This window comes from Peromyscus maniculatus, chromosome 3 (assembly GCF_049852395.1).
Source record: "Peromyscus maniculatus bairdii isolate BWxNUB_F1_BW_parent chromosome 3, HU_Pman_BW_mat_3.1, whole genome shotgun sequence".
Lineage (NCBI taxonomy): Eukaryota > Metazoa > Chordata > Mammalia > Rodentia > Cricetidae > Peromyscus > Peromyscus maniculatus.
In genome coordinates, this window is record NC_134854.1 from 93,527,398 (window position 1) to 93,548,861 (window position 21,464).

Genomic DNA, 21,464 nt, shown 5'->3' on the forward strand with positions numbered 1-21,464 from the left:
TGCTGGAGAAGTGGCTGAGCATTTAAGAGCACTTCCTGCTCTTCTAGTGGTCCCAGGTTCCCCTGCAGTTCCTTCTCTATGAATCCATTTCTTTGATAGGTGCAGAATGGAAGTCTTTTGTCATCCCTTCTTCAGAAGTTAGCTTCAGCTCAGACACCTACATTTAACACTTCACGTCAATCTTAGCAGTGAAACAAATGTTACAACCTCTTAAATCTGTCTCCTGTTCTCGGGTTTCCGCATAGATCACTGCTACAGATCTGGAAATGGTGGCAGCCTGAAGAAACGCTTCCAGAGTTGGGATGCAATGGGAGGGCTGAAGTTTTGACTCGATGAAAAGTTAGAACTTTTGAGACTTCCAAAAAGGGGAAAGAAGATGACAGGTCAAGCTTTTGAGCTGGGTAGCTACTCACAAACATCTGGGAAGTGGTTGTACATGTGCGTGACAGCGTTGAGAGACAGATTTCTAGGATAACTCACAGGTTTTGAACGCAGTCAATAAATACAATCACTTCTATACTTCACTTAGGCGCCCTTAACTTGCGCAATGGCGTCACCGGATTGTAAACCCCACCCAACTCAACTCCTGCGCCTGCGCAGCGCGCGTGCGTACTACCCCAGCTGCCGCCGCGCCCTTCTCCGGGCGTCTGGATTCCCTTCCTCGCGGCCCCGCCCAGGCGGCTGCCCGTGACCTGCCTGGGCGCAGGGAGCGGAAAGTCGGGAAGGGCGAGGGGAGTCCAGTTCGTCATGGGGCTGTTTGGAAAAACCCAGGAGAAGCCTCCCAAAGAGCTGGTAAGGGCGGACGACCGGGGAGCCTGCGCGCTGGGCAGCGGAGCTGGGGACGGGGCGGCCGCGCTCTCAGGCTGGCCCCTATTTCCGGGGCCTTCCACTCGGTCGAGGGGCCGAGGGAAGAGTTTAGGAGCGGGCTGGGAGGAAGAGCGCGCGTTCGCTGCTCGGCGCCCGACCAGGGTGCGAAGGGCCAGTTTCGGAACGCCTCGGCCTCGCCCCCCCGGCGCCGAGGCGAGACGCAGCCGGGCCCCGGGAAACCACTCCCCCCTGTGCGCGGTGGTACGGGCCGCCCGGAACCTTTCTCACGCACAGGCCCCGCCCCCGTCCACCGGGCTGGGACCACCCGGAGGACCTGCCCCAGACCGGAAGGCTGTGTACGTTGAACCGGGTCAGGAACCCCCCGAAAGTGCAGGCGCCTGCAGTGTAGGTTCCTCGTTCGCCTTTAGGTACAGGGAAGAGCGACTTCTGTCTGTTCCAGAGGCGCAGTAGTTCTGCCAGGACCCTACTACCCATAAGAATGATGCCGAAAATAGTTCTGGACCTGCTCAGAACTCTTGGGTCTGCCTCTACATTGAGTTATTCTGAGACTCAGCCTATGTTTGAGTCCTGCTTTCAGACCTCTTGGCTCCGTGACCTCGAGAAACTTGTCCGAGCCTGTCAAATAGTGCTGCTGTAGTAACTGACCATTAAAAGATGTAAAGTTTGAGCTAGTAGTGATAGTGAAGGCGCGTTCTTTACATACCCAGCCTTGTTACTCATACACCAGCAAGAGCAATAGCAGCACCCGAGCATATTAGACTTGTGGGGTCCCATTACAGACCTACTGAATCAGATTTTGAATTCTGACTACCCCCAATGGTTAGTATATGCCCTGATGTTTGAGAAGCATAGTTTCTACAGCACTCAAAAGTTGTCCCTCACATCCTTCAGTAGTTGACTTTACCTCTTCAGTTACGGAAGTCTCATTCATCAACTCTGCCATTTTTCTGGTGCGCGTTCTGTTTCTTAGATGTTACTCTACTGGAACAGAGACTGATATCGCGTTCTTAGCAATTGCATTTATCATTTAAAATAACGAAAATGTTATATAAGTAATGCACATCAGGCATAAATTTAAATAGTCATGATACTGTTTTCTTTAGACTCTGTCTCAGTTAATGGATGACAAAGCTAAGTCCACACCCTAGTAATTTGTATACTCAAGAAGAGTAGACTCAATTTACAAATTCTGCAAAGTAGGCAGCTACATAATGTTCTAAAGTGAAACTGAGTGCTCAATCTAATTTAAGCTCCACCAATTCAATTTGATACCACTGAGAAAAATGTAACAGGTGAATGCTCTTAATAAAAGGTTTTCAGAGGCGCAGTGGGGCATGCTCATAGTTCAGCTGCTTGGGTGGCTGGGGATGGAATATTCCTGAAGGCAAGAGTTTGAGGCCAGACTGGGCAATTACTCAGAAAGCAAAGATTTTAGGGAAAAGTCTGGGTGTTGTAGAGTTCCTGAGATAGTACCATGCATTTTTTAAAAATTTAATCCCTGAATTAAAAAAGAACATTGTAAATATAAAGGCCATAGAGTTGGCTGGTCTTCATTTTGCATGGTCTGTGTCTCATGCTTAGCTTTTTTCTGTCTTTTTTTATGAAATGGAAGTTGGATGTAAACTTGATGAGATCCAAGTTAAACAATTTTAGCAAGAATGCCTCCCAAGGAAGCTGTGAACTTCATACTAAATGATGTTAAAAATAAGTTCGGGGTGGAAACCAAAGAGACCACCACTTCAGCTGAAGTTTGCTGTGTCTGGACAAGGCAAACCTCATTCTTATTCAGAAGGTGTGCTCGGAGGATGGAACCCACAGAGACGAGAAGTGCTCTGTTTTTATTGTAACTCAAGTGATCACTGTGTCTTTTTCCACACTGGCTGGGGGCTGACTTCACAGTCTTAGGCAGTTGGCTAGACCGGAAAGAATTGCCTTACAGGAAATGAAGGAAGAAGGGGAAAGGGGTCCCTGCTCCATCTAATTCCTGGAACGCAGCAGGAGGCCTTTGTGTAAACAAAGATTTTACCTGGTCTGTGTGGGGTTGAAACATTTGTATAAAAGACTTCAAAGGTGGGGAAGATGAAAAGATTTGAATTCCATGTTGTAAACACAAGTTTTATAAGTATATGATAGAAAAGACTCATTTACTATTTGTAGCATATTACACCAGAAGGCATATGATGAATAGTCTCACTTGATTGGTTTGTAAACAGGGTCGTACTGTGTGCTCTGGATGGTTTTTGTCAACTTCACACAAACTTAAGACATATTTGGTTGGGGGGAATTGCAATTGGGGAATTGCCTATAGGCAAGTGTGGTATTGTCTTGATTAATGATGGATGTGGGAGGGCCTAGCTCTCTGGGCTGTACCACCCATAGGGAGGTGGTCCTGGATGGTCCTCCATGGCCTCTGTTTTAAGTTCCTTCCTTCAGGTTCCTTGACTTTTCCTCGTGATGCACTACAACTGTAAGCTGAAATGTACCCGTTCCTCCCCAAGTTGCTTTTGGTCATGATGTTTATCACAGTAATAGAAATCCAAACTAAGACATCATGTAACCCAGGCTAGGGATCCTTCTAAATACTGGTATTGCAGGTGTGTACCACTGTGCTTGGCTGCTAGTAACTTTGGCCACCTGCCTCAGGTCATGTCAGCCAGATAACCTATGTTATCGTTTTCCTTTTGTTGCTATTCAATAAAAGTTTGTGGGAGGCTGTGGACTTGGATTGAGCATCCGAATTGGACCCATTAGAGTCTACCAAACCAATATAATTTAATCACGGTCTGATTAGTTGTAAGAAATGCTGCAGCCAGTTAATTAGCAAAGCAGTAACAGTTGACGAGGCTTTAGTACTTGTCTTGCTTTCTGGCTCCCTCCATTTTTCTCTAAATGCCATCTTGTATTGTTGGTTGGATTTCTCAGAACTTGCTCTGGTTCTGGGAGTTGCCTGATATGTGACTAGGTTTTGTTTTGCTTTGCTCTAATAAACTCAATTTGATTAGTCTAAGGAACTTTCCTCTTAGCACTAGAATGTAATACGAGGGGTGCTACCTTGGTGTTACATGCATTGGCTAAGGCATTTTCTCTTAAATGCCTTAGCAGCTATTTTTACCTCTTTTCTGAATCAACCGGCTTTGAATGGTTTTCTGATTGATGATTTCTTTTATAGTTTTATCACTCCTTACTGAGTTGTTAGCGACAGTCTTCAGTAACGATCTTCCTTTTGGTAGTTAGGCAGGTTTGCTTACCTGGACATATACTTGGTGTTAAAAAGGCAAGAGAAGTGCGTGCCCAATTGCTTTCTCTTTGCTCACTAATATTTAGAATGTTTTCCAGAGATGTGAAATACTTTTTCTCTCCATTCTCATTTTAGCCTAGTAGATTTTTTTTTTTTTTTTTTTTTTTTTTTTGCTTTTTCGAGACAGGGTTTCTCTGTGTAGCTTTGTGCCTTTCCTGGAACTCACTTGGTAGCCCAGGCTGGCCTTGAACTCACAGAGATCTGCCTGCCTCTGCCTCCCAAGTGCTGGGATTAAAGGCGTGCGCCGCCGCCACCGCCACCACCACCACCTGGCTAGCCTAGTAGATTTTAATATGTGTTGTATGTCACAGTCACTTTTCACCATTATTTTGTGTGATGCTGAAATACAAATTTGGTCAATGGGCTAAACAGTTTCTGTCTCCTTTTAACATAATGGTCTTTGAGTGCTTCCTTGCTTTCTAGTAATACACACACACACACACACACACACACACACACACACACACACACACACACATATATCTTGGTGTGATTTGTATGTTTCCATCCTGGAACTCCAAATCCACCATTTCTCTTATAATGGCAGTGCTGTTTAGAACCCAAAGTGTGGGTGCATGTGCTGTTTCTTGCTACTGGAATGTCTTCAGTTCTAGGCCTTTTTATGAAACATGGGTAGGTGTGCTAAATTAATAATTGTGATAGTGATTATTAATTATATTAAACCAACAACCCTTTGCCAAAAATAGCCGAGGTAAACAAAAAGTACAGTTATTTGAAGCCACCGTCAAGCTGCCAAGGCAGTGGGGTGCATAGTCAAGACCCCAAGAACTGGGATGCTCAGTTACAGGAGCTCACTAGTGCTTGGTGCATTGGCCAAGAAACTGAAAATCTGAGCAGGCCTGTTGACAGACCCTGTGGCTAAAAGAGCACCATAACTGGATTTTGTGATGGACCCAGGGTAAAGGTTCCTGGCATATAACTCTGAAAAGTAGACCTCAGGAGTAGCAGTGCCTGGAGACAGACTGGCATTCACAAATACTGATGCTGATTGCAGACAGTCACTGTCCTCAGCAGATTAATTGAGAACCAGTTGCCAGCCCACCCAAGTTAGATATTTGGCAGAAACAAATATAAGTTTTCTCTGGAAGAAGATAAGGTCACATTCAGAGACTTAAATTATCTTGCAAATCCTCACACATAATGTTCAGAATTGAGTTTTTAAAAGAAGTTTATGTGTAGGAGACCTTCATATATCTTGGATGAAAGTTCTTTATTGGGGCTTGTTTGTATACTGTATGAAAATGTATTGCTGTGATTGGTGTAATAAAAAGCTGAATGGCCAATAGGTGGGCAGGAGGTATAGGTTGGACTTCTGGGCAGAGAGAAAGTAGAAGGAGAAATCTAGGCATGTGGTGATGCCAGTGAGACTCTGAAGAAGTCGGACATACGGTACAGAGCAGAGGTAACTGAGCCATGTGGCAGAACATAAATTAATAGAAACAGGTTAATTTGAGTTATAAGAGCTAGTGGGACCAGCCTAAGCTAATGGCCAAGCTTTTATAATTAATAAAAAGTCTCCATGTAGTTATTTGTGGGTTGGCGGTCCAAGAAAGTCTGATAAGAAAGCTTGCTACAGGGATGTTTCCATCAAATACCTCCCCTCAAAGCTCAGGGAACCCCGTGAAACAGGAGGCGGAAGGAAATCTCTTAGATGCCCATTCTTTTCTAATGAGAGACAGAAAGCAGTGAATTCAGGTGGGAGAGGAGGTGGAGAGGAACTGTCAAGAGTAGAGGGAGGGGAAATTGTAATTAGCATATATTTTTGAAGAAAAAAACTTTTTAATAAAAGGAAAATAAAATAAAATTATATTGAAGTACACACACACACACACACACACACACACACACACACACACACGCATGTGTATATGTATCTTTGTTCAGTTCCCACTCCTTACATGGTAGCTCACAACCATCCCTAACTCCGGGTCCAGGGGATCTGATTCCCTGTCTGAACTCCTTGGTAACCAGGGATACATGTGGTACACAGACATATAGGCAAAACACCCATACATATAAATATATCTAATTTTTTCGATAGTTAAATTAATGGTTTTTATTTATTTTTTATATGTTTATAAGTATCTTCCCATTTGTGATAATTTTCTTTAATTTATAGACTTAGCAAAATAAAATTTGTATTTTCGGTTTAAATAAAAATGTCAGCCCTTTCCCTTTCTGATTATTGCCTGTGTCTTTTAAAACTTAATTTTAAGGATTTATTTTACTTTTAAGTTAGTTGTGTGTGGGGTGTGGCTGTGGGTGAATACATGTGAGTCAGGTGCCTGATGCATTCATTAGATCTCCTAGAGCTGGAGGGAGTTACATGGGTGCTGGGAATCCTAGGGTCCTAAGTACTAGACCAACTCTCCAGCCCCGTTTCTTGTGTTTTGAGGAATCCTTCTCTAACTTGACATCATGAATGTATTTTCCTCCTCCTGTAGACCTGGGACTTGAAGAGAGGGCTTCATGGTGTGTAGTAGGCAAGACTTCTACCACTGAGCTGCATCTCCAGCCTCTAATTATGTCTGCTGTAACAACTTTTCATTTCATATTTGTGTTTCCTTTCTTTCTTCTTTAAAGATGTGTTTATTTTATGAGGGCTCTGTGTCTGCATGTATGCAGTGGGCATCGGATCCCATTACAGGTGGTTGTGAGATGGATGTCACATGGGAATTGAACTCAGGTCCTCTGGAAGAGCAGCTGGTGCTCTTAACCACTGAGCCGTCTTTCCAGCACTCACATTTGTGTTTTCAATCCACCAGAGTTAACTTGGTGGAACCGGAATTTGGACAGTTGGTTTCTGTGTGCCGTTTGACTCAGCACTGGTTGTCGGCGATGTCTTCTTGCAGGTTTCAGTTCCCTTCGCCTAGTTTGTATCTGGGATGTAATAGACTTAGTGAATGAATGTGAATAAAGCACTTACCTTGATGGCCTGAAACTTTCTGTAGGTTCCTTATGGTTTTCACAGCACAGTTTAACTTACCAGTTGATTTTAAAAAATTTATTGCTGCATTCCTTATGTTCTCTTTTACTTATTTAAATACTTTTGATTTGTTAATAAAATACTGTTGAAGCCGGGCGTTGGTGGCGCACGCCTTTAATCCCAGCACTCGGGAGGCGGAGGCAGGCGGATCTCTGTGCGTTCGAGGCCAGCCTGGGCTACCAAGTGAGCTCCAGGAAAGGCGCAAAGCTACACAGAGAAACCCTGTCTTGAAAAAAAAAAAATACTGTTGAAACCAAGTAAATATTTGTTGAATTTCTTTTTATCTGTTTTGAGATTTTTCTGCTGTATCTGTACAGTCATGAGACTTGTTTGATACATTTTACTGAGCTCCTGGTCTTGGGCTATGTTTCTTAACCCTAAAAGAATAAAAATCATCTGGATACATGTAAAATGCTAAGTGTCATTGGGCTGCCTCAGTCCAGTTAAATTGGTATTTTTTATTTATACACAAATATTCACAATAGCCAAAGGTAACAGCAAATTCAGATGGTCATCAGCAGATGAAGAGGGAAGAGACAAGGGTGTAGTGGGTACATAAAATGGGATGAAAGTGAGACGTAAAAAAGATTGACATACGCAGTCGGGCGGTGGTGGCGCACGCCTTTAATCCCAGCACTCGGGAGGCAGAGGCAGGCGGATCTCTGTGAGTTCGAGGCCAGCCTGGGCTACCAAGTGAGTTCCAGGAAAGGCGCAAAGCTACACAGAGAAACCCTGTCTCGAAAAACAAAAAAAAAAACAAAACAAACAAACAAAAAAAAAGATTGACATACGCATATATGCCACAACATGGGTGAACCTTGAAATGAAATGAAAGATCTGGAACCAGAGGTCACACATTGTATGAGTACTTTTATGTGAAATATTCAGAATAACCAATTCTGTAAAAACAGAAAGCAAATTATTGGTTGCCAAGGAATTGGTGAATGGGGAGATAAGGGGTTATTTAAGGTACGTACGTGTTCCAAAGTGATGAAAAGATTTAGGGGTTGACGGCAAGTTGCACTAACTTTCACCACCAGTTATATACTTGAATATGATTAATTGCGTATAATATGAATTTCACTTAAAATGTACATAAACCTAACCTGATTAATAATTTTTAAATTGTGTTAAGCTTACAGTTTTATTTATGTTTTTAGTGTGTGTGTGTAGTATGTAGATGCCACTCCGGTGCATATTGCAGAAGAGAGTGTCAAGTGTCTTGTTTTGTCACTTTTCTGCCTGGAGACTAAACCTAAAAGCTCATTAAACCTGAAGCCCAGCATTTTGGCTAGGTTGGCTTGGCCAGTGAACTCCGGGGCCACTGGTCTCGGTCCCAGCATTGGGTTGTAAGCACTCATGGTCATGCCTGGCTTGGCCAGTGAACTCCGGGGCCACTGGTCTCGGTCCCAGCATTGGGTTGTAAGCACTCATGGTCATGCCTGGCTCTAAAGTGCTGACATTGTTCTTTTAATGGCGTCATTGCTGTTGTAGATATTTTGCAGATTTTGGTAAGTAATTATTAAATGTTAAGCTTGAAGTTTAATGGAAATACATCTTCTAGTGCAGTTTAATTCATGTATCTGTGGATGCATGTAACAAATGGTTCAGTGTTCTATTCCTCTAGAATTAATATAGAATTTTTTTTATTAGACTTAAGTACTGAAAACTCTTTGAGTAAGTGGCTCATAATGGAAAGGCATTGAAGGAACAGTGTCACTCAATTCTCTGAGTATATGTGCCCAAAAGCACACAACAGTTTAATAGAACTTACTTTTTTAATAATTAAAATAACTTAATGATCCATAAACTGACGCCTCAGATTTTTCCTCAGTATTTTTGAAAAAAATTGAAGAATTGGAAAACAGTTCACTTTCATGAGAATGTGCTAGTTATTAGAGTTACGTACACTACTATCTCCAGTTGGCCACATTTAATGCCTCAGAGGTTACAACCTGATAGGAAGAAAAACAACACATAAAAAGATGAGTTCTCGGGGCTAGAGAGACAGCTCAGTGGTTAAGAGCACTGAGCTGACTGCTCTTCCAGAGGACCAGCACCCACATGGCAGCTCACAACTGTCTGTAACTCCAGTTTCAGGGGACCCAACACCCATGGCAAAACATGAATGCATATAAAATAAAAATAAATTAAAAAAAAAGATGAGTTCTCAGTACACAGGTAGAGTAGTTTATAAAATAATTATGTGTAAAAGATGAAAATCTTGAGCTGTCCTAAGACTGTCTTTGCCTATGCACCTTGTGAAAAACCCTTGTGTACCGCAGTCGTCTGTAAAGTGTCCTTCCTCCCTGCCAGCCTTTGAACAAGTTTCCAGTGTCTGTGTACTGTTAATAAGAGGTGGTCCCCCTAGTTCAGACCTCAGCTCCAAAAAAAAAAAAAGTTTCTTGCCAGGCGGTGGTGGCGCACGCCTTTAATCCCAGCACTTGGGAGGCAGAGGCAGGTGGATCTCTGCGAGTTTGAGGCCAGCCTGGTCTCTAAAGCAAGTTCCAGGAAAGGCGCAAAGCTACACAGAGAAACCCTGTCTCGAAAAACCAAAAAAAAAAAAAAAAAAAAAAGAGGTGGTCTCCCAAACCAAAATGGACCTGAAGGTCTTCTTCAAAATGGAAAACCAAAAAAAAAATTGTATTTAAACTCAATGTAGAATTCCTAAAAATGTGCAAAATTTGCTCAGAGTGTTTGCTTCTCTGATAATTGCCTATCTCAAATTTTCTCCAGGTCAATGAATGGTCATTGAAGATCAGGAAGGAAATGAGAGTTGTTGACAGGCAAATAAGAGGTAAGTTGCTACTTTATGTTTCCTTTTTATATTCTTTTTTTTTTTTTTTTTTTTTGTTTTTTTTGTTTTTCGAGACAGGGTTTCTCTGTGTAGCTTTGCGCCTTTCCTGGAGCTCACTTGGTAGCCCAGGCTGGCCTCGAACTCACAGAGATCCGCCTGGCTCTGCCTCCCGAGTGCTGGGATTAAAGGCGTGCGCCACCAACGCCCGGCTCCTTTTTATATTCTAATGCTGCTTTTCATTTCAGCACATAAAAGTAAGCTTCTGTGTACATTATAAGACAGAGTTTATTCCCATACTGATTCTGTGTATTCTCATTATTTTATTTCCTAATTCTATATTTAGTATAGAAAGGGTAATGATTGGAATAGACTATATTGTAAGAGCCAAAGAAAGCTCTTGGTGTTTGTAAACACAAGTTTTTATGAGTTTTAATTAAATAAATTAGGCATAAGACGACAATGCAATTTCATTAGTCTGCTCTGCCTATTTCAACATACTTTAAATTGGGAACAATACATTTTTAAATAAAAGTTACTTTTTTTAGTACCATTTGAAATTAAGATGAATGGCCAAAAAATGATAATGCTTAAATTAAGGTTTTTTTAAGTTTTATATATTTTGACAATTTCATACATATAAGCAGTGAGTATTGATTATACCCACCCTCAGACCCCCCTCCCATCCCCCTCAGACAGTCCATGTCATCTTTCCCCGCTTCATATTCATAACTACACTTCCACACCCATTGTAATCCATGGAGTCCAGTTAGCACTGTCTTTTGGAATGCTGACTGACTTTGTTGGCTTGACCTTGTGTAGGTCTGTGTAGGCATCCACAGCTGTAGTGAGTTTATGCGTGCTATGGCCATGTCAAGTCCAGAAGACAACATTTTACAGTACTCCTCCACATGCTTACATTCTTCCCATCCCTTCTGAGATGTTCCCTGAGCTTTGGATGGGATGTTGATATAGCTGTCCCATTTAGGGCTGAACACTCAAAGTCATTTATTCTCAGCACTTTCACTAGTTTTGAGTCCCAAGTTATAAGGCCAAGGTAGAGGGCAGCACTAATCTGTCAACATGATCATTTAGCAAGCTGTCTGTAGGAGGTTGCACTGTAGGGCCTAGACATCCTAAGTCATTGACCTTTGACCAGGTTTAAAGTACTAGATAAGAATTTCTCCTGTGGATCAGATGTCAAGTCCAACCCAAAAGCTGCTGGTTACCCCAGTATCCTTCATGCATTGTCAAAGTAGTGACTATCTCTGGCCTGGCAGGTCAGTAATGTAGTATGCAGGGTTTGCTGCTAGATAATGACATTGAGGGCTTCCTTTGCCCCACAATGCCTGCATAGCACTTTCTAGCACTTGAAGTTAGCCAGTAGGGAAGAAGTTTTCGGGTCAATTCCAGCCTGATTCCTCTGTGTCTTGTAACCAGAATATGTCATGCGTCAACATTAAGAGCTTACCATCTAGTTCTGGCAGGCAGCCAAAAGTTAGCCTGTGTTGTTTTTAGTGCTTCTGGGGTTTTCCAGTTACCACAAGTAAGCCTGGTACTGAAAATTTTATTTACTAATTAATCCATGTCTTCTGGGAGAAGTATTATTCATCCATGCCTGCTATATACATTTAAACGCCTTAAAATTTTTTGTTGTTGTTGTTGTTTTTTAAGACAGGGTTTCTCTGTATAACCCTGGCTGGCCTCAAACTCACAGATCGCCTGTCTCTGCCTTCCAAGTGCTGGGATCAGAGGCCTGCCTCAGCCCTGGGTAGTAGTGGGTTTCCCTAAGGGTCTTTATAGCCTTAGTTTTGGCTAATCCCCTGCACTCTACTCCCTCCCCCTCCTGCTCTATCCTTTCTTAATATTCCCTTGCCTCTACTCTTATATCATAGGGGTTCTATTATCCTCTTCTTCCTTTAAGGATTTTTTAAAACGCCTTCATGAATAGAAATGATTAAAACCAGGGAAGTGTCCCAGTATTACAGTATCACAGCTTTAAAAATGAATTAGAGGCCGGGCGGTGCTGGCGCACGCCTTTAATCCCAGCACTCGGGAGGCAGAGCCAGGCAGATCTCTGTGAGTTCGAGGCCAGCCTGGGCTACCGAGTGAGTCCCAGGAAAGGCGCAAAGCTACACAGAGAAACCCTGTCTCAAAAAAAAAAAAAAAAATGAATTAGAGATGACAATTCTGTTCAGCTGTGGTGATCCATGTTAGTCTTACACTTCTACTTCAGTAGTCAGTGAAAGTTTGAACAAGGCAGCTATGAACCAACCGCTTTCCACCCGGACAGATGACTGTCTGTTGAGAAGAGAAACAGAAAGAGAACCCTCAGAGTCCTGTCTTTCTGTCCAGAGATACTTTCTTCAATGGGGCGTATGAGAGGGATTCCAGAAAGAGGATGGTAGTCTTGCTGTCCTGAAGACTTGGAGATCGGGGTGAGCGAGGCTAAAATATGTGGTGCAGACTATTTAGAGTAAAGGAATATAACCAGGGAAAGAACTCCAGATAGCTCCTTGGGATCTGAGTGTGTGGCTGAACACTGATCTGTGCTTATTTAGAGTGATATTTGCAGAGGCTGGACAAAGAATGATTAATGGGAACAGAACAACTACCAGGAAGTTTGAAGCTGAGCAATTCCCACAGCTAACAAAGGGTTGAGAGCAAAGGCAGTAAAGAGACCTTATGAAAATCTGGGATACTCAGTATCGACTGGAGAAGGGCCACGTTTAGTATTAAGGTAAACATAAGTGCACCATATGGGAAAACTTATGAGCAGGGCTTGAAGTTGATCTGCAAGTGACTTAGCTGCCAGTCAAAATAAAACTTAATGCTCTTTGAAGAACAATGAGGCATTCATTCTCTGTGACAAGAATCCAGTGAAAAGGCCACTACAGGGAAGTAGAAAAATGACCCACATGGGTAAAATAAATAAAGTAGACAATAAAAATAGACAAAAAGGCGATTAAGCAAGAAAGGATAGGATATATACTGAAGAATTTAAAACAAAGCCATAAGCAAAATGACCTAAATAGAAGATGCAGAAAAGAAAATGTAACTCTTAAGATAAAGGAAAACTTCACTAAATTGACACAACAGCAGATTAGACACTATAAAAAGGAAGATCAAAGAAATTGAAGATAATAACACAAACTATCCAAACTCTGCTACAAAAAAACCAAACCAACAGAGCTACTGTGACCTGTGTCTATGTAGTGAGTTCCAGAACAGCCAGGGCTGTGTAGAGAGGCCCTGTGTCATACAGCAACACCAAAAATAAAAATAAGTACCTCGTACAATGGGAGAAAATATTTGTAAATCATATATCTCCTAAAGTATACAGAGAATTTCTAAAGTTCAGAAACAGGGAAAGTCCTTGAAGAGACATTTCTCCAAGGAAGAATATATATATTCTTGTAAGGTGCTGAGCAGTGGTGGCGCATGCCTTTAATCCCCGCACTTGGGAGGCAGAGGCAAGTGGATCTCTGAGTTCGAGACCAGCCTGGTCTACAGAGCGAGATCTAGCACAGGCACCAAAACTACACAGAGAAACCCTGTCTCAAAAAACAAAAACAAAAAAGAAACTGTAAGGCAACCATAATGAGATATGTACCACTGCATACCTAATAGGTAACTTATACAAAAACAAAACCAAACCAGAAAACAGCAAGTGTTGGAAAGGTTTGGTGAAATTAGAATTCTGATGTGCCGTTAATAGGAAAATAAAACAGTGCAACCACTTTGGAAAATATAGAGTAGCTCCCGAGGAAATTAAAAATAGGATTATCAGGTCTGACATGGTGGTACCTTTAATCCAAGCATTTGGGATGTACAGGAGTTTGAGGCCAGTCTACATAGAGTTCAGGGTAGATTGTCAGGGGCTACATAGAGACCCTGTGCCCACCCCCATTTCCCCCCAAAAAAGAATTACCATATGGCCCAACAATTCTTCTTTTGAGTATATACACAAACAACTGAAGGCCAGATCTTGAAGAGATATTTGTAAATAAATATCTCCGACAGAATTAGTCATACTAGCTGAAGTTTTTATAAGATTTAAAAAAAAAAAAATAAGCGTGTTACATAACAGAAAATAGTTACATGCTATATTGTGGATAAAAAGAGAATATATGCTAAGTAAAATCAGAAAAGTACTAATGTTGCTCTATTCCACATTCACAAGGTAGCTAAAAATAATCACCTTATGAGATGGTAGAATGCTGCTTGCCAGGACTAGGAAGAGAGGAGAGTGTGGTTTCTGGTTAACGGATATGTGTTCTGAGAATGGAAGGTACTGATGGTTATACAGCCATGTGAATGTGCTTATACTATTTTGTTGAGAGCTGGACTGATGGGCTCAGGCTTTCCCAGAGGCCCTGATAGTATGGAAAAAGAACACAGCCCCTTCTCAAAGCCAGGACCATGTGTGGCCGAACCAATCATAGCCTGGGGCCAGGGCCTTGGGAGCTTTTTCCTGAGGCCCTGGTGTATTGAGAAGGAACAGAGCTGCTTCTCTAGAACCAGGAAGTGGCAGAGCTGGTAGTGGCTTGGGGCTAGGACCTTGGGGGAGCTTGGTTTCAGATCTCAGAAACCAAGTCTTTCCACCCAAGGGGCTATTGTTACCATTCCCAAGGCCATGTGTGCTCTGTCTGTAATGTTCTTGAGATATCCCATGTTCCCTTTGTGTAACATGGTTTAATTAGTACAATTAGCTTCTTGCAAATTAAACACCGTATGATAGTTTCTGCTGTTTTATTTCCCCCTTAAAGTGGTATATAAGTTGCTGTACTTCAAACTTGCTTGGCTTAAGACATAGCTTGTACAAGACGTCCTGATCACAAACTTTATTATATTCTCTACTATCTTTATCTTCTGATCTCCTGGTCCCCTCTCTCAGGACCCTGTCACTGAAGAATGACCAGAGCATTATTTAATTGTACAATTGAGAATGGTTAAGATGGTAAATAGTGTTACGTGTATTTTGCCACAGTTTTTAAAATCCAAAAGTTTTTACTCGTTATAAAGCATATAATAATACAGACTTGTCTAAACTCTAGTTGATGCTGATACAGTGCTCTAATGTGTTCATTATAGATTTTTATAACAATTATTGCTCAGAGATTGTACTCCAATACTTGTAGGAAAGCTGCATACTGATTGTCAGAATTAGCTCTGGGATGCATGTACAGTACATTCTAAAGCTCCTTAGTGTAGATGGGTACCAAGCAATGTTAGAGCAGGCTCACAAAAGGTTTTTAAAAAGTTTTCCAGGTAAATAGGATTATACTACTGTTTATTGTCAAATTATGTTAGTCTTCTTTCAGGAAATAATAAATACCCATACATTATTTTTATTTCATTTATATCCTGTGATAATTTTTTACTTAGAGACATTTAGATTATAATAAAAACAGTTTGAGTGCTACCAAGCCTGATTTGCCCCTGCACCACCCTCCACTCCCACCGTGTGTGTGTGTGTGTGTGTGTGTGTGTGTGTGTGTGTGTGTGTTTGCATACATGTATGTGGGTGGCTGAAGACTCCAAAAGAGGGTGCCAGATTCCTTAGAGCTGAAGTTAGAGGCATTCTGAGCTCCCTGCTGTAGGTCCTGGGGTCTGTACTCTGTTTTTAAGATTGAAAAGCAAGTATTTAATTGCAGAAACATCTCTCTAGCCCCTACCCATGGTTTTTGATGTTCTATTCTAAATTTAGATATCCAAAGAGAAGAAGAGAAAGTAAAACGGTCTGTGAAAGATGCAGCCAAGAAGGGCCAAAAGGATGTCTGTGTGGTTCTGGCCAAGGAGATGATCAGGTCAAGGAAGGCTGTGAGCAAGCTCTATGCATCCAAAGCACACATGAACTCTGTGCTCATGGGGATGAAGAACCAGCTTGGTAAGGCCCAGGTACCTGACATCCCCTAATAATGCTGCTGTCATTGTTACTGCCAACACTGGTTTCCTTGCATAGGAAGAATAGGCTCAAGTCTGGTTTTTGCTAAAGAGGGTACTGTACAAACGTAAAATATAATTGATTTTTTGCCAATGTTTTTGAAATAATGACAGACTCTCCACAGGCGTCTTTGTTTAGAAGTTAGAATATATTGAATGTATGTGTTCAGCTGCAGTCTGTACTCCACCCGACACTTGAATGCACTTTTTAAAGTGAACATGTGCTCTTGAGTATTCTGTTCAAGATACCATGGCTTCTCACTGCATTTGATTAAAATTCAGACTCTCAGTTTGATCTTGGAGGTCCTGTGTGCTCTGACCTTATCTTGTCCTTGTCTCCTTTCTTCTCTCCATCCGTCTGTACTGTTCTTTGTGTTCCTGGAACTGGACCAACTTATTCTTGTCTTAGAACCTTTACATTTGGTGATCTCTCTGCAAGTATATACTGCCCCCATCTCTTGATGGTCCTTGTCCTACAGGTCTCAGTTCAGATGAGGCACACAGTTAAGCCTTTTCTAAAGCTTCTCTCAACAACACATCATGACAGTGCCTTTAATTTCTTTATAATTCTCTTTTCTTCCAACAGCCCTGGCTCTTCGGAAACTTACTTTGTAGACCAGGCTGCTCAAACTCACAGAGATCCTCCTGCCTCTGCATCCCAAGTACTGGGATTAAAGGTGTGTGCCATCAAGCTTGGCTTTGTTATAACTCTTCTAAGTATTCATTTCTAATGAAATTAACTTGTTTCGTTATTTTTAATTTTTTTTTTAAACAATGCTAGGAATTAAACATAGAGCCTTGTACTGGCTAGGCAAGTGATATACGACTGAGCTGTATCTCCAGTTCTTTTTTGGTTTGTTTAAATTTTTTGAGTCTCAGTATGCAGCCCTAGATGGCCTGGAACTCACATAGATCCATTTACCTCTGCTTCCTGAGTGCTGAACTTGAAGGCGTGCGCCACATGCTCAGCATTCTCTTATTCTTAATATATACGTTGTATCCTCCTATTAGAGCCAGAAACCTGTCTGTCTAACCGATGGGTGTATCTGTAGCTTAGAAAAGAGTGTCTGGTCATGTAATATCTATGAAGAGCACACCCACAAGCATGTTCAGTGTTAGTGAATGTTGCTCTACGGTATGTAATTGTTTTTCATATTAAACAAGTAGCAGAACCCTTTATTCATTAGTTCACCTTTTAGAGACTTTTATTATATATTCTTAAAAGATTTATTTATTTAGCTTTCCTATATGTATATGACTGCATGCATGGCTGTGTACCATGTGTGTGCAGTGACTGCAGAAGAAGGCATCAGATCCAGTGGAACTGGAATCTTATACAGTTGTTAGCTGCCATGTATGTTCTGAGAATCAAACCCAGATCCTCTGGAATTGCAGCCAGTGAGTACTCTTAACCACTGGGCCATATCTCTATCCCTTTTATTTTATTTTTATTTGTGCGTATTCACGTCTGTGTCTACGCACATGCTTGTGGGTGCTGGCAAAGGCCAGAAGAGGGCATTGGAGCCCCTGGAGCTGGAGTTACAGATGGTTGTCAGCCAACTGATGTAGGTGATGGGAACGGAGATCCTGTCCTCTGCAAGAGCAGCAGACGCTCTTAACCACTGAACATCTCTCCAGCTATAGTTAGTAGTTTATTTTTCCAACTAGTTTTCATATCTCCTTTCCCCCTTTTCTTTTCCTTCATTTCTCCCACCTCCCAGTTTTGATCTTAGAACTTTGAATCTCAGGAAGCCCCTCAGCACATGCTGACTACATGATATCTCAATTTAGATCCCTTAGCTAGCAGGTGTCTGGGTCTAAATAGTCTGTACTGACTCTGTTTCCAGGTGAGGCTTGCATAACTCATCCAGGTTCAGGCACCTTCACTGCCTATTTTTATTGTAATTACTTCTCATACACATTGGCTGCTTGTTTTGTAGGCATTTGTAAGAGTCTCAGCAATAATGTGTTATTCCTGTATTAACTGAAGGTTGCAGTCGTGAATAGTACCTTTGGAATCTTGGTCTCTTCCTTGACTGGTTATGTCAGAACTCACTAGGCTTATTTGGAATGTGTCATTCTTGTTAGTGGTGGTTGTTTTTGAGACAGAGTCTTATTGTATACTTAGCCTGGTCTGGAACTCCTGATTTTCCCGCCTCACCCTCCTTGACTGTCTTCCTTTTGTTTCAGTTCAGTACATTTGCTTCTGGTTTTCAAGTGTATTTTTGCCTGTTGTGCACATGAAGTGTTGTCATCCTAGAAACTCGAATACTTGGCAGCTAACAGACTCTCATACTCAGAAATAACATATGAAACTTTTTACTTTAAATTTTGACTCAGAAAATTTTATTCTACATTTGAATCTGCTTTAGGAATCTATACTTTATGTTTTACCAAAATAATTTCTGAGTAGATCAAACATTGAAGATAAAAAATAAATTCACAAAAGCACATGTTTAAAATGTAAGAAGCTGAAATGGAAAAATCTTTTCAGAGTGAAATATAAAATCTTATAAAGGAAAAGTTTGATAAATGAAGCATAAAACATTTAAAGTTTCTGAACAAGTTCAGAAGTATTCCCCACAAAGCCAAAAGAAAAAGTGACTAAGCAGTTGTATTAAGCAAAAAGCTGCTAAGAATTCAAACTATGCTATTTCATTGCATGGTCTCATGTAGCCAAAGCTGTCCTTGAACTCCTTATGGAGAAGATGACTTTGTACCTCTGTTCTCCCTGTCTCTACTTCCTCTTAAGTACTAAGGTCACAAAAATCTACGTCTGTGGGCCTGGTTTTATGATGCTGGGAGACCGAACTCAGAGTTTCGTGCATCCTCAGCAAGCACCATACCAATTGAGCCACATCCCTAGCCCCAAATGTACTTTGAAATGAGATAATCACATTCTGTCAAAGGTGCTTGCTGCCAAACCTAACAACCCAAGTTTGATTCCCAGGACCTGCATGGTGGAGGAAACAACTGACTCCTACAAATTATCCTCAAGCGTGTACACACACACTATGTATGGCATGCCTGCCCCTCTCCCCAGTAAATATTTTTTAAAAAGGTATAGCCACCTAAAGTAGACTCATGTGGATCATGATGAATTCGACAGAAATGACTTGGAGTTTACATTTGCTCATTTCGATATACTTATGAATTGATTCAAATTTTTTGAAAGTCATTTTGGGTACATCAGAATTTAAATATATACTTCCTTTCATAGCAAAACATGATCTCAAGCATGAAAGTATTTGTTTATAAGAATTGTTAGTTGGACATGTTAGTACAATGCCTATAATCAGTACTTGGGAGGTAGAAACAAGTCAGTGAGTTCAAGGCCAGCCATTTTCTTCTCTTTCTTTTCTTTTCTTTTTGTTTGTTTGTTTTGTTTTGTTTATTTTAAGACAGGGTTTCACAGTGTAGCTCTGGCTGTCGTAGAACTCACTATGTAGACTAGGCTGGACTAGAACACAAAGAGATCTGCCTGCCTCTGCCTCCTAAGTGCTGGGATCAAATGCATTCGCCACCACTGCCAGCAAGGCCAGTCTTTTTCTTCTGGCAGATTTTCCAAAGGAGTCAAATAATATATTCTTTTTCTTGTGACTTTTCTTTGTGAATTTTAAGTCATCTTTCATTTTTTTTTATAAACTTGACATATGTGTCTATAGATCATGTTATAATCATTTACTTTCATGAGACTTTTGACTTCCTTATTTGCATTTTGACTTGGTGCCAAATTTAATCATGGCAGTGTAATGTGAAAAACAAAGTCCCAGCCAGACATGATAGTGCACACCTTTAATCCCTGCACTTCAGAGGCAGGGGCAGGTGCATCTCAGTTGCAGTTGGAGGCCACTTGGTCTATATAGGCAGTTCCAGGACAACCAGGGCTACATAGTAAGACCCTATTTCAAAATAATAACAATTAAAAAAAAATGGAGTCAAGGGGCTGGAGAGATGGCTCAGAGGTTAAGAGCACTGACTGTTCTTTCAGAAGTCCTGAGTTCAATTCCCAGCAACCACATGGTGGCTCACAACCATCTGTAATGAGATTTGGTGCCCTCTTCTGGCCAGCAGTCATACATGCTGTATACATAATAAATAAATAAATCTTTAAAAAAAAAAAAAAAAAGTGGAGTCCAATCTACTGTATAAATGTCCTTGCCAAGTAAGTTCCATTGAATGCAGTAATTTTCAGTAATCTTAATAGAGAAAAAGTGTTGTCAAACATGCAAGACCTTGTACAGACACATAGTTTTCCAACAGTATCACCTACCTATAAAATAATAGTTTCAGTGAAGCATCACATGAAATTTTATGTGAATTTGTTTGATTTTAAACTTTCTTGATGTTTCATTTGTTTTGCATTTGGTAACTGTACATATCTGTAAATATAAGAAAAATTTATCCAATTAGTAAAATGTAGCTATTTAAAGCCAACAATGAAAAGACATTGCTAGTAGGGGAATTGATAGCATTTTTTTCTTTCTTCAGTGAGGGATTGAGTCGATAAATTATGGCATATTCAAGCTTGACGTAGCTTTCAGTCAACAGGAGGATGCTGGGGATGCCATCCTAAGAAAGCAAGACTGGCCAGGCGGCGGTGGCACACACCCTAAATCCCAGCACCCGGGAGGCAGAGGCAGGGGGATCTCTGTGAGTTCAAGGCCAGCCTGGTCTACAGAGTGAGATCCAGGATAGCCATAGCTGCACAGAAAAACTCTGTCTCGAAAAACAAACAAACAAAAAGCCAAAATAAAAAAAGAAAGAAAGAAAGAAAGCCTGTGGCAATATATATAGCACTCACTGCACTCTCAGGGTAAATGGAGTCTGTGTTTGTGTAAGTGAGTCTAAGTGGGCCAGTATATCAGAAAAGATGCTCCAAACTGAGGGGTTTCATTAAGGGCAAAAGAGCTTCGTTTGTTCTAGTAAGTATTCTGTGTTGAGTCTTTGTGAATTATTTTCTTTTCAGTTCTTTATTATGGTAGATTTTAAGTCTCTGCAAAACTAGAGTAAGTAGCCTGGTAGATTAGTAGGTATCTGTCATTAGCTTAAAAATGCGTTTCTTGCCGGGCGTTGGTGGCGCACGCCTTTAATCCCAGCACTCGGGAGGCAGAGCCAGGCGGATCTCTGTGAGTTCGAGGCCAGCCTGGGCTACCAAGTGAGCTCCAGGAAAGGCGCAAAGCTACACAGAGAAACCCTGCCTCAAAAAACCAAAAAAAAAAAAAAAAAGAAAAAACGCCGGGCGGTGGTGGCGCACGCCTTTAATCCCAGCACTTGGGAGGCAGAGGCAGGCGGATCTCTGTGAGTTCGAGGCCAGCCTGGGCTACCAAGTGAGTTCCAGGAAAGGCGCAAAGCTACGCAGAGAAACCCTGTCTCGAAAAAAAAAAAACCAAAAAAAAAAAAAAAAAAAAAAAAAAAATGCATTTCTTGTCTGATTTACTTGTGTTCGCTCCTAGTTCCCTGCTTTCTCTCTGGGAATCTCAGATCCTAGTGCATCTGTTCTCCCATGGTTTTCTAAAGGGAAGAGTTAGGTAGCTATTTCTTGTGATCATTTCTGTTTGGGAACTTGAACCCTTTAGTTCTTGTGTGTG

General features: G+C 41.3%; 1 protein-coding gene across 3 annotated transcripts in view; it reads left to right on the plus strand.

The window, feature by feature from the left end:
* Window positions 1-600: 600 nt before the first annotated feature.
* The window catches only part of Chmp3 (charged multivesicular body protein 3), a 33,183-nt gene continuing 12,319 nt past the window's right edge, over window positions 601-21,464 (plus strand). Inside the window, exons 1-3 of one of the 3 annotated variants that reach the window (XM_006991003.4) lie at window positions 601-792; window positions 9,870-9,930; window positions 15,638-15,817. In XM_006991003.4, coding sequence (XP_006991065.1) covers window positions 748-792; window positions 9,870-9,930; window positions 15,638-15,817 — 286 coding nt within the window. In that variant the 5' untranslated portion in view covers window positions 601-747. Of the gene's footprint in view, window positions 793-1,101; window positions 2,121-9,869; window positions 9,931-15,637; window positions 15,818-21,464 lie in introns of those variants that run through there. The other 2 variants (XM_042273446.2, XM_076566911.1) reach the window with 2 other exon arrangements.